The sequence below is a fragment of the Rhinopithecus roxellana genome, chromosome 18 (genome assembly GCF_007565055.1).
Source record: "Rhinopithecus roxellana isolate Shanxi Qingling chromosome 18, ASM756505v1, whole genome shotgun sequence".
Lineage (NCBI taxonomy): Eukaryota > Metazoa > Chordata > Mammalia > Primates > Cercopithecidae > Rhinopithecus > Rhinopithecus roxellana.
Window position 1 is genome coordinate 73,184,108 of NC_044566.1, and position 15,851 is coordinate 73,199,958.

General features: G+C 39.9%; 1 protein-coding gene across 1 annotated transcript in view; it reads left to right on the forward strand.

Moving 5' to 3' along the window:
- CNMD (chondromodulin) overlaps positions 1-15,638 on the forward strand; it is a 36,611-nt gene extending 20,973 nt beyond the window's left edge. The window contains exons 5-7 of the mRNA XM_010376263.2: positions 5,893-6,046; positions 10,378-10,544; positions 15,117-15,638. Of these exons, the coding sequence (XP_010374565.1) occupies positions 5,893-6,046; positions 10,378-10,544; positions 15,117-15,332 (537 nt within the window). The 3' untranslated portion in view covers positions 15,333-15,638. The remainder of the gene's footprint in view (positions 1-5,892; positions 6,047-10,377; positions 10,545-15,116) is intronic.
- Positions 15,639-15,851: the final 213 nt, after the last annotated feature.

Consider the following 15,851-nt stretch of genomic DNA (forward strand, 5'->3'; position numbering starts at 1 on the left):
AAAGAACAGAAATCATAACAGTCTCTCAGACCACAGTACAATCAAATTAGAACTCAGGATTAAGAAGCTCACTCAAAACTGCACAACTACATGGAAATTGAACAACCTGCTTTTGAATGACTACCGGGTAAATAACGAAATGAAGGCAGAACGAAAGATGTTCTTTGAAATCAATGAGAACAAAAACACAATGTACCAGAATCTCTGGGACACACCTCAAGCAGTGTTGAGAGGAAAATTTATAGCACTAAATGCCCACAGGAGAAAGCAAGAAAGATCTAAAATCGATACCCTAACATCACAATTAAAGAGAACTAGAGAAGCAAGAGCGAACAAATTCAAAAGCTAGCAGAAGACAAGAAATAACTAAGATCAGAGCAGAACTGAAGGAGATAGAGATATGAAAAACCCTTCCAAAAATCATTGAATCCAGGAGCTGGTTTTTTGAAAAGATTAACAAAATAGAGAGACCATTAGCCAGAATAATAAAGAAGAAAAGAGAGAAGAATCAAATAGACACAATAAAAAATGATAAAAGGGATATCACCACTGATCCCACAGAAATACAAACTACCATACTATAAACACCTCTACACAAATAAACTAGAAAATTTAGAAGAAATGTGTAAATTCCTGGACACATACACCCTCCCAAGACTAAACCAGGAAGAAGTTGAATAACAAGGTCTGAAACTGAGGCAGTAATTAATAGCCTACCAACCAAAAAAAGTCCAGGACCAGACATATTCACAGCCAAATTCTACCAGAGGTACAAAGAGGAGCTGGTACCATTCCTTCTGAAACTATTCCAAACAATACAAAAAGAGGGACTCCTCCCTAACTCATTTTATGAGATCAGCATCATTCTGATACTAAAACCTGGCAGAGACACAACAAAAAAAGAAAATTTCAGGCCAATATCCCTGATGAACATCAATGCAAAAATCCTCAATAAAATACTGGCAAACTGAATTCAGCAGCATATCAAAAAGCTTATCCACAACGATCAAGTCGGCTTCCTCCCTGGGATGCAAGCCTGGTTCAACATACACAAATCAATCAACATAATCCATCACCTAAACAGTACCAATGACAAAAACCACATGATTATCTCAACAGATGCAGAAAAGGTCTTCAATAAAATTTAACACCGCTTCATGCTAAAAACCTTCAATAAACTAGGTATTGATGGTATCTCAAAATAATAAGAGCTATTTATGACAAACCCACAGCCAATATCATAGTGAATGGGCAAAAACTGGAAGCATTCACTTTGAAAACTGGCACAAGACAAGGATGCCCTCTCTCACCACTCCTATTCACCATAGTGTTGGAAGTTCTGGCCAGGGCAATCAGACAAGAGAAAGAAATAAAGGGTATTCTAATAGGAGGAGAGGAAGTCAAATTGTCTCGTTGTGCAGATTACATGATTGTATATTTAGAAAACTCCATCGCCTCAGCACAAAATCTCTTTAAGCTGATAAGCAACTTCAGCAAAGTCTCAGGATACAAAATCAATGTGCAAAAATCACAAGCATTCCTATACACCAATAATAGCCAAATCATGAGTGAACTCTCATTCACAATTGCTACAAAGAGAATAAAATGCCTAGGAATACAACTCACAACGGATGTGAAGGACCTCTTCAAGGAGAACTACAAACCACTGCTCAAGGAAATAAGAGAGAACACAAACAAATGGAAAAACATTCCACGCTCATGGATGGGAAGAATCAATGTTGTGAAAATGGCCATATTGCCCAAAATAATTTATAGATTCAATGCTATCCCCATCAAGCTACTACTGACTTTCTTCACAGAATTAGAAAAAACTATTTTAAATTTCATATGGAACTGAAAAAGAGCCCGTATAGCCAAGACAATCATAAGCAAAAAGAACAAAGCTGGAGGCATCATGCTACCTGACTTCAAACTATACTACAAGGCTATAGTAACCAAAACAGCATGGTACTGGTACCAAAACAGATATATGGACCAATGGAACAGAACAGAGGCCTCAGAAATACTGCCACACATCTACAACCATCAGATCTTTGACAAAACTGACAAGCAATGGGGAAAGGATTCCCTATTTAATAAATGGTGTTGGGAAAACTGGCTAGCCATATGCAGAAAACTGAAACTCGACTCCTTCCTTACACCTTGTACAAAAATTAACTCAAGATGGATTAAAGACTTAAATGTAAGTCCTAAAATCATAAAAACCCTAGAAGAAAACCTAGGCAGTACCATTCAGGACATAGGCATGGGCAAAGACTTCATGACTAAAATACCAAAAGCAATAGCAACAAAAGCCAAAATTGGCAAATGGGATCTAATTAAATTAAAGAACTTCTGCATAGCAAAAGAAACTATCATCAAAGTCAACAGCCAACCTACAGAATAGGAGAACAAATTTTTGCTATCTATCCATCTGACAAAGGGCTAATATCCAGAATCTACAAGGAACTTAAACAAATTCACAAGAAAGAAACAACCCCATCAAAAAGTGGGTGAAGGATATGAACAGACACTTCTCAAAAGAAGACATTTATGTGGCCAACAAACATATGAAAACAAGTTCATAATCACTGGTCATTACAGAAATGCAAATCAAAACCACAATGAGATACCATCTCATGCCAGTTAGAACGGCAACCATTAAAAAATCAGGAAACAACAGATGCTGGAGAGGATGTGGAGGAATAGGAATGCTTTTACACTGCTGATGGGACTGTAAATTAGTTTAACCATTGTGGAAGACAGTCTGGTGATTCCTCAAAGATCTAGAACCAGAAATACCATTTGACCCAGCAATCCCACTACTAGGTATATACCCAAAGGATTATAAATCATTCTACTATAAAGACACATGCATACGTATGCTTACTGCAGCACTATTCACAATAGCGAAGACTTGGAACCAACCCAAATGCCCATCAGTGGTAGACTGGATAAAGAAAATGTGGCACATGTATACCATGGAATACTATGCAGCCATAAAAACGATGAGTTCATGTCCTTTGCAGGGACACGGATGAAGCTGGAAACCATCATTCTCAGCAAAGTAACACAGGAACAGAAAACCAAACGCCACATGTTCTCACTCATAAGTAGGAGTTGAATAATGAGAACACATGGACACAGGGCGGGGAACATCACACACCAGGGCCTGTCAGGGAGTGGGGTGCTAGGGGAAAAATAGCATTAGGAGAAATATCTAATGTAGATGATGAGTTGATTGGTGCAGCAAACCACCATGGCATGTGTATACCTATGTAACAAACCTGCATGTTCTGCGTATGTATCCCAGAAATTAAAGTATAATTTTAAAAAATTAAAACCGTTGATCCCAGAAATTAAAGTATAATTTAAAAAAATTAAAACCGTTGAACTCATAGAGATAGAGAGTAGAAGGATGATCACCAGAGGCTGGAATGGTTGGGGGAAGGGAGGATGGTAATGGGCACAAAAAATAGTTATAAAGAACAAAAAATAGAAAAACTAAATAAGACCTAGTATTTGCTAGCACAGCAGGGAGACTGTAGTAAAAAATAATTGTACATTAAAAAAAACCCTAAGAGTATAACTGAATTGTTTGAAACAAAGAATAAATGCTTGCAGTAATTACCCTCATGTGGTAATTATGCATTGCATGCTGGTATCAAAATATCTTAGGTAACCCATAAGTATATATCTACTGCAGATGCACAAAAATTAAAAATAAAAAAAGAAAATAGGTGTAAGAATCTTAACTAAAATATTAGTAAAAGGAATATAGCAATATGTTGAATAAGTAACATGTCATGACAAGGTAAGGTTTATTTCAGGGCTGTACAAATGGTTCATACTGGGACATCTTAGGGAAAAAAAGTATAGATAATAAAATTACATACAATTATATAATTCACAAAAAGCTAATGCTAATGTTTTGGTGAATTTTCTCCGTTGTGTGTGTGTGTGTGTATGTGTGTGTGTGAGAGAGAGAGAGAGATAGTCTTTCCATAAGTGAAATTATACTGTTGTATGTATGGCTTATTATTGTCATAACTTTAGTTCTTCTAAAATGTAGATTATAATGGACATAATGCTTTATCATATGATTATACTTTTAAAAGTCTTTTATTCTTAAATACTTCAGGTATCTTCAATTTTTCATTACTTCAAATAATAACAATTAAAAATAACTATTTTTAAATACCATTATTTACCATGGTAAATAAATTCGCCATGATAGTGAATGCTTTTATATTTAAATCTTTGTCTGCATCTGATTCTTAGGCCAAAGAGGTAGATTATTTGTCGTGTGTTTCAGTTGTTTATGTCATGCATAATGGATCCTCTAGTGGACAGAAACAAATTCAGACAATATATTTGTGTGAATTAGGAATATGTTTGGCTGTCAGTAGCAGAAAACTACCCTTAGAGTAACTTACACAAACTGGGATCTGTTTTTCTCCACAGTAAGCAATGTGGAGGCAGGTGGCTGCAGGCATTGGCTCGGTGGCCAGCATTTCTGTGATTTTTAAAAATCTTGCCTTCCAGCTACAATCATGGTTGCCACTGCTCAACCTCTTCCTGACTTCCTTAGTTGGCATTCAAGTAAAAATGTCAGGAAAAAAGAGGTTGAGCAATGCCAACCACGACTTCCCTTTAATCAGGAAAAGCAGAAGGCCTCCCAGGCCCTCAGCATACTCTGGATCTCACTGGCTAGCACTGGTCACCCGGGCACCCCGGATTGCTGGAGAACTAGAGAAAGCAAGTGTCTCTCCTGGGGCTGGGCTCATTGCTGCGTCCAATAAAAGGACATGTTACAAGGCAGGTGAGGGAGGAAGGAGATTGGGTAGGCAACCGAAAGTACATACTTCAAGATTTATTTAACATTCTTAGCGTGGAGGATGCATCTATATGCATTATCCCAATCACCCCACTCTTCCCCACACACTTTAGACTAAGATGGGGTAGATTTATGTACCACTTGCTTTCATAAATTTTTCATCAGTTTTGTATAACTTTAAAAAGCTACAGTACTCAAAGAGCATTCATTTCCTGGATGGAGCCATTTAATTTAAGGTAAATAACTGGATTACCTGACTGTTAGCTTCCTCCAATAACTTTAAGTTGTTTTAATGCAGCCATAAGCCTGAGGGAGAAAGCATAAATGAAGTACCGCTTTTAGCTAAAAATTAGGAGAAAACATTTTAATTTCTCCAAGCTATTGCAAACTAATAAATACATGAAAGGAATAACCTGGCAAGATAAATTTGTCTCCTGGGTTATCAAACCATTCTCAGCATCTCACTGTGGAAGAAAATCCAAGGTTTAACTTTGAAATCTCAGTGGTGTGCTTGATGCAAGGAACATCTGAAATATGTGTTGTTACAGCTGGGAAATGGAGAAATGGTTTATGTTAAATAATACTTTGAACCGAAGACATTAAAGAGGCAATCACTTGCTTTTTCCATTGTTGTTCAGAAGCTGCAGAACCAAACCCCACAAGATTTTCACTTCAAATGAAGGCTTCCTCTATCCTTTGTAGGATTCCAGGGTTCATTCAATTGCTTTTCCTAAAAAACATCTTTGATCAAATACATCAGATTAACCTAAATCTCAAAGTTGGTATCAAGTAATTTTCACTTCAACTCAGGGTACTTATGTTCACATGGTACAGCTATCCAGAGGCAGGGCAACAGGAGGAGGCGTGCTGAATATTGTGAAAAGAGCTGCAAAGAGAAGAGATTAGAACCGTAAAGTGCACGACTGTACACACGCACGCTCGGAATTCTCATTAATTTTTTATAAGGCAAAATAACCTTTTAGCAACACGTGACTCTTAATATGCAGCATGTTTCACTGTCCTCTTTGCTCAAATGCAATCGTTTTTACTTTCAGGAAGGCAAGATCATGCCAGTCAAATATGAAGAAAATTCTCTTATCTGGGTGGCTGTAGATCAGCCTGTGAAGGACAACAGCTTCTTGAGTTCTAAGGTGTTAGAACTCTGCGGCGACCTTCCTATTTTCTGGCTTAAACCAACCTATCCTAAAGGTAACATTTTAAATTATCTTAATGCTGTTTACAACTCTCTCTGTTCATGCATGTGAGGTTCCTCCAAGCCCCTCCACAGGCCTGAGCATGTAACAAGGAGGATAAATCAGGATGCATGTGGCAGTGTCTCAGTAATTAGCATGAGAGATGAAAGCAGGAAAATAGCCCATGACTATTGTAGGGAAAGGAGGGAGCAGTAGGGTTAACAGGAGGCAGATCAGGAAGACAACGCCAAGGCATTACCTGCAGCTTTTGTTTATGACACTTCTTTCTGCTCTGCCCCTTAATCTCAGTTGTTTGCACCTTCCAATTTTACATTTTTTTATTTCTAAGGCATAGAATCAAGGGACTAAGAAACTGTCATACTGCCGAGTCTTTATTGTGTTCAAATCTAGAATTATGGGACAGCCAAAAGCTGCTGTGGGTATTGGCTGAGATTCCTCAAATTCAGAGCTTGAATATTAGCTTCCAAGTCCAGTGAAAATAAATGCAGACTCCCTGGAGTTCACAGCTAGGCTGGAGCATATCTTTGAGCTATTTCTGGGTGATGTAGGGCAGGTGAGCCCAGTGGACCTTGCTCTGCCTCCTGAGTTTCTCCTGTCCCCCAAATTCTCTCACTATTTCTACTGCAGTCACCACACTGGCCTCCCAAAGGCCTATTTTGTAGCTCTGGTTCAAGTGTGGGAAAAAAAGGCCTTTCTCCTAGCACAGCTGAGATAGGCTAATGTTTTCTGAAAGATTTTATGGAAGACTAGCAGAGAGCAGCATGGAAATAAAGAAAATATAGGCCTTTAAAACCACTAAGCTTGGTGGGCACGTAGGGAAAAGACAGGGCAGTTGGCGTTTAATAGGTACAGTTTCATGTTTTGCAAGATGAAACATGTTCTAGACAGTGGTGATGATTGCACAGCAATGTGAATGTACTTCATGCCACTGAACTGTACACTTAAAAATGGTTAAACGTGGTAAATTTCATTATGTATATTTTACAATTTTTAAAAATACCCACCAGGCTTAGGAAGTACAGGTTTCTGATTCTGCCATGACTAACTTATTCTTATGGTTCACAAGTCCCATTCTGTCCCAAAGCTGGAGAAGATGGCTCCTCTCTAGCCTGGGTGAGGCAAATAGGATTCAGTGACAAGCCACTGGCAGTAACTTCCCGGCACAGTGGGCTGGGAAGGAGCTCGAGACCATATGCAGGCTCAGGAAGAAAGAATTCCAAACTCAGTCAGCACGGGCTGGCTGGCTGAAGCGGGCAGGAGAGGGGCTGCCAAATGGGCTGTGCTGTTGCCATTCCTGCTCTTGCTCCTGTGGGTGGTCACAACTCACAGTTCTATGATGGCTTGCCAAGTTCTGACTTTCTGTTCCACACCTGCCGCCACCTGGGTGGGCCTTCTTACTTTCCATGGCCCAGGAACTCCCACCTTTTCCAGTTGAGGACGAGAGTCTGCAGTGCGCTACCAGTTAAGGCTCTCCCTAATCACACTGAGGACAAGCCTCTTACCCAGAGAGTTCGTTCACTCATTTGACAGACATTCATGAGGGCCTAGTATGTGCCATATACTTGTCATAGGTACTTGAGGTGCATCCATGAATAGAATAGACAAGAATCCATGCCCTCAAGGAGTTTTGCATTGTAGCAAGGGGAGACAGCAAATAAACACTAAATTAAAATAAGAAAATTGTATAATATGATACAAGGTGCTATGGAAAATGCCAGTGCAGGGCCATGGGGTGGGCATTGGCGATAAGAACACAGCATTATCGGCAATGCTAAGACAACTGACATGATGAGTAATTTCTCACTTGGGGAAAAAGCTTCTTCCCTACACATTCAAGATGTGGTTTGGTCCCTCCTAGCCCAATAGCATGAACACACTTTAAGTATTCAATCACCACAACATCCAGACAAGAATCACACATATTATGTACACAAGAAAAGTGGAAAATACCTCAATGCCCCCAGATTAGAAAGGTAAATGTTGATATATCCATAAAATGGAATATCATAGATAGGAAAAATGGACTCCCCCCATCTCTCATAAGTACAGTTATATTTTACAATACAATCAAGAGGCCGGGCACGGTGGCTCAAGCCTGTAATCCCAGCACTTTGGGAGGCCGAGACGGGCAGATCACGAGGTCAGGAGATCGAGACCATCCTGGCTAACACGGTGAAACCCCGTCCTACTAAAAAATACAAAAAAAACTAGCCGGGTGAGATGGCGGGCGCCTATAGTCCCAGCTACTCGGGAGGCTGAGGCAGGAGAATGGCGAGAACCCGGGAGGCGGAGCTTGCAGTGAGCCGAGATCCGGCCACTGCACTCCAGCCTGGGCGACAGAGCGAGACTCCGTCTCAAAAAAAAAAAAAAAAAAAAAAAAAAAAAAAATACAATCAAGAAACTAAGTCCCCCTCTGATGATGCCAGGCTTCCTACCACCTAATTCTAATAAAAGCACCACACTCCAGGGTCCAGTGGCCCATGTCCTTGGATCTAAAGCCAGCAGGTCATCAGTGTCACACAGCTGTATTATCAGAGACACTGGGAATGACAGCTGGACACAGGCCAGAAGGGAAGGGGGAGAGTTGACGCCTGCTGAGCTCTATGTGTCAGGCATGGCACTAGAGCATTACGCTTTGTCCTCATTTAATCTTCACCAACAACTGTTGGGGTAACTACTCGTTCCCATTTTATAGATGAAGAAACTAAGGTTCACAGAGATAAGTAATTTGCCTAAGGTCATTTAGTTAAATGAAGCAGAATTGTGATCAAATCGAGGTCTCACTTGTGCCTCTCCAACCATGCTATCTGTGGAAGCTGCCAATGGCTTTAAAGCACATCTGAGTTCTCCTAAATAACAAAGCATGATATAATCCTCATCACCTAATAATTCAGTGCTTATTATATGCAACACACTGTGCTTAAACCTTTAGACAGATTCTCATTAACCCTATCACTACCCTATGAATTAGATACTATTATTATCCCCATTTTACAGGTAACGAAACTGGGTCTCAGAGAGACATCAAAATCCAAGCTGTGTGGTACTTTCTACTTTTTTTTGAGACGGAGTGTCACTCTTGTCATCCAGGCTTGAGAGCAATGGCACAATCTTGGCTTACTGCAGCCTCTGCCACCCAGGTTCAAGTGATTCTCCTGTCTCAGCCTCCCGAGTAGCTGGGATTACAGGTGCCTGCCACTGCGCCCGGCTAATTACTGTATTTTTAGTAGAGATGGAGTTTCACTATGTTGACCAGGCTGGTCTCGAACTCCTGACCTCAGGTGATCCGCCCACCTCAGCCTCCCAAAGTGCTGGGATTGCAGGTGTGAGCTACCGCTCCTGGCCTGTATTTTTGTTAATTGGCAGCCATCAGCCCCACTGCAGGACCCATGAGGCTGTGTGGTAAACTAGACCCAGGGTGTTCACGCTGGGCACCTAGCTATGCCAACCATTCTGTGATCTTGGTCAAGTCACTTGGCCTTTCTGAGGCTTGATACCCTCATATATAAAAGCATTTGCTTTTTCTATCCCAAATATCTAGAATAAACCAAGATATTTCCCTTGCAAACTGTAAAGCTTTATACTGATATAGTCAATCCATTAGGAATACTTAGGGCTACAATTAACAGAATATTTGATCAACAGTGGTTTCAACAAACACAGGTTTATTTTTTTCATATAGTCAGAAGTCTAGAGAGAGGAGGTTTTTGACACTATCTGCTACTCAATGATACCATCAAGTCTCTTTCCAGTTACCATTTTACTACCTGTAGCATGCTGGCTTATGGTGCCTATCACTTCATAGTCACAAGTTGACTCTTATAACTCCAGATATCACATCTGTGTTCAAGAAAGGAAAAACAAGACAGACAAGCCTGTCTGTCCCCTTTTACCGAGAAAGCAAAAGGCTTCCCAGAAACTGCACTAGCATATTCTGCTGATGTCTCCCTGGTCAGATATGTCTCACCTGGCCACTTCTAATTGCAAAGGAAGCTGGGGAAATGAGTGGTGTTTTACTTTCTTAGTCCCAGTAGTGAAGGCAGACCAAAAGAAAGCGGGGAGGTGGTGTTGAGGTTTGCCAGACCATCTTACAATGTCGTCCTCAATCAGTATTACAAAACCAAATTCAGATTATCTGTATGTTTAACTATTAGCCCAAGACTCTAAAACATGCTTTATTATTACAAACATCAGTATAAAAATTTTAAACCATCTGGTTATGCACAAACTTTGATATCCTTTTCTTATGTTTTTCATCCTGATAAACACAGATCTAATTTCCTTAATTATTCAAATAAAGGGATTAACTTATGGAAATTTTTGCAGAAATCCAGAGGGAAAGAAGAGAAGTGGTAAGAAAAATTGTTCCAACTACTACTAAAAGACCACGCAGTGGACCACAGAGCAATCCAGGCGCTGGAAGACTGAATAATGAAACCAGACCCAGCGTTCAAGAGGACTCACAAGCCTTCAATCCTGATAATCCTTACCACGTGCGTTCCGGTGCTTTATGACATGATTAGACAAATGCATTAAATATAGTGCCAAGGCCTGGTGCGGTGGCTTACGCCTGTAATCCTAGCACTTTGGGAGGCAGAGGTGGGCGGATCACGAGGTCAGGAGTTCGAGGCCAGCCTGGCCAACATGGTGACACCCTGTCTCTACTAAAAATACAAAAAATTAGCCAGGTGTGGTGGCACATGCCTGTAATCCCAGCTACTCCGGAGGCTGAGGCAGGAGAATCGCTTGAATCCAGGAGGCGGAGGTTGCAGTGAGCCAAGATCGGGCCACTGCACTCCAGCCTGGGTGACAGGGCGAGACTCCATCTCAAAAAAAAATAGTGCCGAAATGGTGTTTGTACGTGAGGTTTCAAACGAGCATTTAGGTATTCAACTTAGACTTTTATTCAATTATTTTAAAAATACATTTTCATTTGTTGCAAAGTTTTTTTGTTGTTGTTGTTTCACAGCAACAACTCCCTGGTTCAAGCGATTCTCCTGCCTCAGATTACCAAGTAGCTGGGATTACAGGTGCCCGCCACCATGCCTGGCTAATTTTTTGTATTTTTCTTTTTTGGTAGAGACAGGGTTTCACCATGTTGGGCATGCTGTTCTCGAACTCTTGACCTCAGGTGATCCACCTGCCTCAGCCTCCCAAGCTGTTGTTGGGATTACAGGCGTGAGCCACCGCGCCCAGCCTGTTGTAAGGCTTATAATTAAGGGTAAGAACACTTAAGCATTACCTCTGTAGTGTAAAATCCTGATTGGCTGGTAACCCTTATTCAGTTGTTTTCTGTGCTCTCTTTTTTGAGTCACAGGCAAATTCATGAAAACAAATTCATATCAGAAATTTGATTATTTGAAAATGTTTCCTAGAGTGCTCCCTGGAGGAAACATATGGAAGTATTCTTTCCCCTTTATATCCACTTTATTCATTCATTCAACAGACAGTCATTTAGGCACCTGCTCTTTCCCAGGCTCTGTGCACAGTCAGTCAGGAGAACCTTCTGCCCTCAGGGGCTCTCAGTCCAGTTAGAGGATAGACCCACAGTTAGACGTCAAACGCTTTAGGCTGAAACACTAAAAAGTGATGTTTGTGAGGATGACACGAAGGTGCTAAAAACTCAAATCTTCCACAAAGTATTTACCATTATACTTTTCAGGGAGTGAAAAAGTAGAATAAGTATTTATTTGTAGCTAGCTTTTAAAATAAAAAATACGGGCTGGGCGCGGTTGGCTCACACCTGTAATCCCAGCACTTTGGGAGGCCGAGGTGGGCAGTTCATCTGAGGTGAGGAGTTCAAGACCAGCCTGGCCAACATGGTGAAACCCCATCTCTACTACAAATACAAAAAATTAGCCAGCACAGTGACGCGCACCTGTAGTCCCAGCTACTCGGGAAGTTAAGGTAGGAGAATTGCTTGAACCCAGGAGACTGAGGTTGCAGTGAGCCAAGATTGCGCCACTGCACTCCAGTGTGGGTGACAGAGCGACTTCAACTAAAAAATAAATAAAATTCAAAAATACATGCAGAAATTTTTTAAAAAACAGTACAAAAGTTTTATTATGAAGTGTTTTCCTTCCACCCAAAACACCCTCCCCAAAGCAACCTATTAACAATGACTATTTGTCCAGTGTCTTTGCTTAAGTACACACAGACACAAGCACACACACTTTTAACACAAAAAGTTTTAACACAAAACTTTTATACCTTGCTCTCATTCCAGTTACAATATTTTGGAGACTGTTTTCCTACATAGTACCTCATTCATTTAATGACTACTATTCATTTAATAGTAATTCATTGTATACATAAATGTACAGAAATTTAGTTATGCTTTCATGACTATAAATTATTTCCCTGTCTTTTGCTGTTTGCAAATACTGCTACAGGATACAATCTTGTACATGACTTACAGGATTTGTACAGGATTATCAACAGTAAATCAAGGTAATGCAGGTAGAGCTCTTAGCACAGGGCTTGGGACACACAGGTGAGCAGTAACTTTCTCAGTGTTAGCTATTAGTATTGTGCCGCTAACACACGGAAGTCTATGTTTAGCATAAATACTGAAGCACGAGTCTGCTGCATTGAAGTACATTTACATTTTAATGGAGGATACCAAATTGCCTTTCAAGAAATTACATCAGCTATATGTCTGCAAACAGTAATGGAAGGACCCACTTATTATCAAACTTAAAAAACTTTCACCAATCTCTTGGGTGTAAATTTTATCTCCTGGTTGTTTATCCTGCTTGTCTTTAATTATGCGTAAGGGTGAGCATCTTTTCATATACTAAGTCATTTGCACGTTTTTCTATGTAGCCTATTCAGTCCAATACTATTTCAGGTGTTGCCAATATATTTCCTAGTTTATCATTTTAAAAATATTTTAGAAAACCTTGGAGCAAAAAGTATTTTCTAAATAACCAAAGGCTTATCATAAAATTCAGGACACCATAATACTACCTTAGCTTGAAGAAGAAAAAAAAGAATCTGAATAGATGAACAAAATTTAATATTGTTTATTCCCTGGAGAGCTGGGCTGGCTGAATCTGGCTCAAGGGGTGAGGGCATCAGTCCCTTCACAGATGGGCAGGATGTGACTTTGCCTTGGATCCAGTCTTGAGTGACCTGTATCCCTTGAAAAACTCCAATTATATCAATTTTTTCCTTTATTATATGTTGGACTTTAAGCAGAAATGTTTTCAGCATTTATCTCCATGATCTCAGTCCTTCAGTTATTCCTTTAAAAAATGTATCTTAGGGTAACAGCATGAGATTTCCTCCCAACCTTTCAATCCTAAAACTTTGTCAGACCTTCAGATAAGGAAGTGCCTCAAGCCACAGGCCTTTTAACTCTCCCTGCCCCATAATAAATAAATGAGGTTGTTGTCTTTTTGGTGTCCCAGATTAACCTCTTCAAGATATAAGGCAAAGAACAGAGAGAGTCTGATGAATTAAAAAACGAATGCTTTAAGAGTAAGATAATAAATATTTTGACGACATAATTTGAATATAGGTTGTATCAGATCATGTCAATTTTGTGATAATGGCAATCTGGTTGTAAATTTAGGAAAACATCCTTATTTTGGGGGGCACATTCTAATTATTCATGGATGAAATGTTACAATTCCTCCAATTCTCTTTAAACTCACTTCAGAATTCACTTTAAAATACTAGTTTTGTTTTGATGGACATTTCCCTATCTTTTGCTGTTGCAGGAAGGGGAAAAGCAAATTTGACAATAGGTTAGCAATTGTCCAATCTAGATGAGTCTACTGGTGTTCAATATATAATTTCCTCTACTCTCCAGTATGTTTGAAATTTTTTTTCAAGACAGTTTCACTCTTGTTACCCAGGCTGGAGTGCAATGGCACAATCTCACTTCAACCTCTGCCTCCTGGTTCAGAAGATTCTCCTACCTCAGCCTCCTGAGTAGCTGGAATTACAGGTGTCCACCAACCACGCCTGGCTAATTTTTTTGTATTTTTTAGTAGAGATGGGGTTGGTTTCACCATGTTGGCCAGGCTGGTCTCAAACTCCTGACCTCAGGTGATCCACCTGCCTCAGCCTCCCAAAGTGCTGGGATTGCAGGCGTGAGCCACTGTGCCTGGCTGAAATTTTTAATAACTTCCGGGATCCCCATCCCAAATTATGATTAAAGACTTTTTGTTTCAACACCAGAATCAGCTAACTTTAGGAAAGAGGCTTAAACTGAATCAAGAATTTAAAGATAAGGGCTTCTTGGGAATGTACTTCAATACCGTATTAAAAATAATGCAGAATCTCTACCCTTAGAAGTCCCCCAAAAGGAAAACCAGATACGCAAACTGGGCAGGGTTGGAGGGATGGGAGTTCCTTCCAGTTCTGTAATCTCACCAGCAGTGAAGATGGAGATTTTTACTTCAATATAATCTTGTGTTTATATAACTATACTTACATAAAAAACTAGAAGGTAAAGTTTAAGGTCTTGAATTTTACATGTTTTTGTGGAGTCTTTTCCTGAGACCCCTTTGTCCCTACAGGGATAACATCCCCATTCTGTTACTGAAATGAAAGCAGGAGAAACTAAATGACTTGACAGTGTTCTCAGAGCCAGTGTAACTGGAACTGCAATCTGTCTTTAGCCTAGATTGATGTTTCAAAATGTGCTTCTAAAGAGCCTGGAAGCCATTACTGCAAGAAGTCACAAGCATTCCACTGACTTAGAATTAGCAGTGGCAGAAATGCTACTTTTGATCATAATGCTTCCTTTCTTGCTTTCCTACTTAAAACAAGCTGAGCTACTGAGTGGTAACCATGGTTCATTAAAGGCATGGAGAAACTTCAGGATATCGTTTTAAAAGACAAAACAACTTTCTAGTCAGTGACAGGTGAGATAAGTGTAGATTCCTTGGTGTCAAAAGGAATTATGAATGACAGCAGGTAAACAAAATCAGAACTCTTTACAGCAGATTACAGTATCTTGTAGCAGTGAAAAATTCAGAATCTTATTTAAAAATAACATGCATGCTATGACCTCATTATGCAGTTATCACAAATAATTATCTTTTATTTCACAGCAGCAGGAAGGGGAAAGCATGACATTCGACCCTAGACTGGATCACGAAGGAATCTGTTGTATAGAATGTAGGCGAAGCTACACCCACTGCCAGAAGATCTGTGAACCCCTGGGGGGCTATTACCCATGGCCTTATAATTATCAAGGTTGCCGTTCGGCCTGCAGAGTCATCATGCCATGTAGCTGGTGGGTGGCCCGCATCTTGGGCATGGTGTGAAATCACTTCATGTATCATGTGCTGTAAAATAAGAATTAGCTGAAGAGACAACCAAAGAAGCATAAGGCATGCTGATGCTGATGGGACCACAAAATATTTTTACACTCTGAGCGGTTATTCTTGACACTCTTAACAGAATTTTTTTCCAGAACTTTAGTATGTGCAAATGTACTGAAAGGGTAGTTCAAGTCTAAAATGCCATAACCCCTTTATCATTTGTTATTTTTTGCTTTGCTTTGCCGTAAGTCTTCCCTTGCTTGTATCTTCCAAAGCTATTTTAAAATAAACATGAAAATTTACAAGTTGTCAAAAATCTCAATCGTACACTTGAGCTCCTTTAAGTCATGATGAAAATAAGTCATTGTTATTTGTACAGAATTCCTCAATTGTTCTTAATCTTTTTGCTCTTCCTCTTATAAATGTGCCCCCAGAATTCCCAGATAAAAACACATAAAAAGGAAAGGATATATAATGGAATCTATCTAAAAGTGAACATTTTTAGCCTCAATGTGGAAGCTC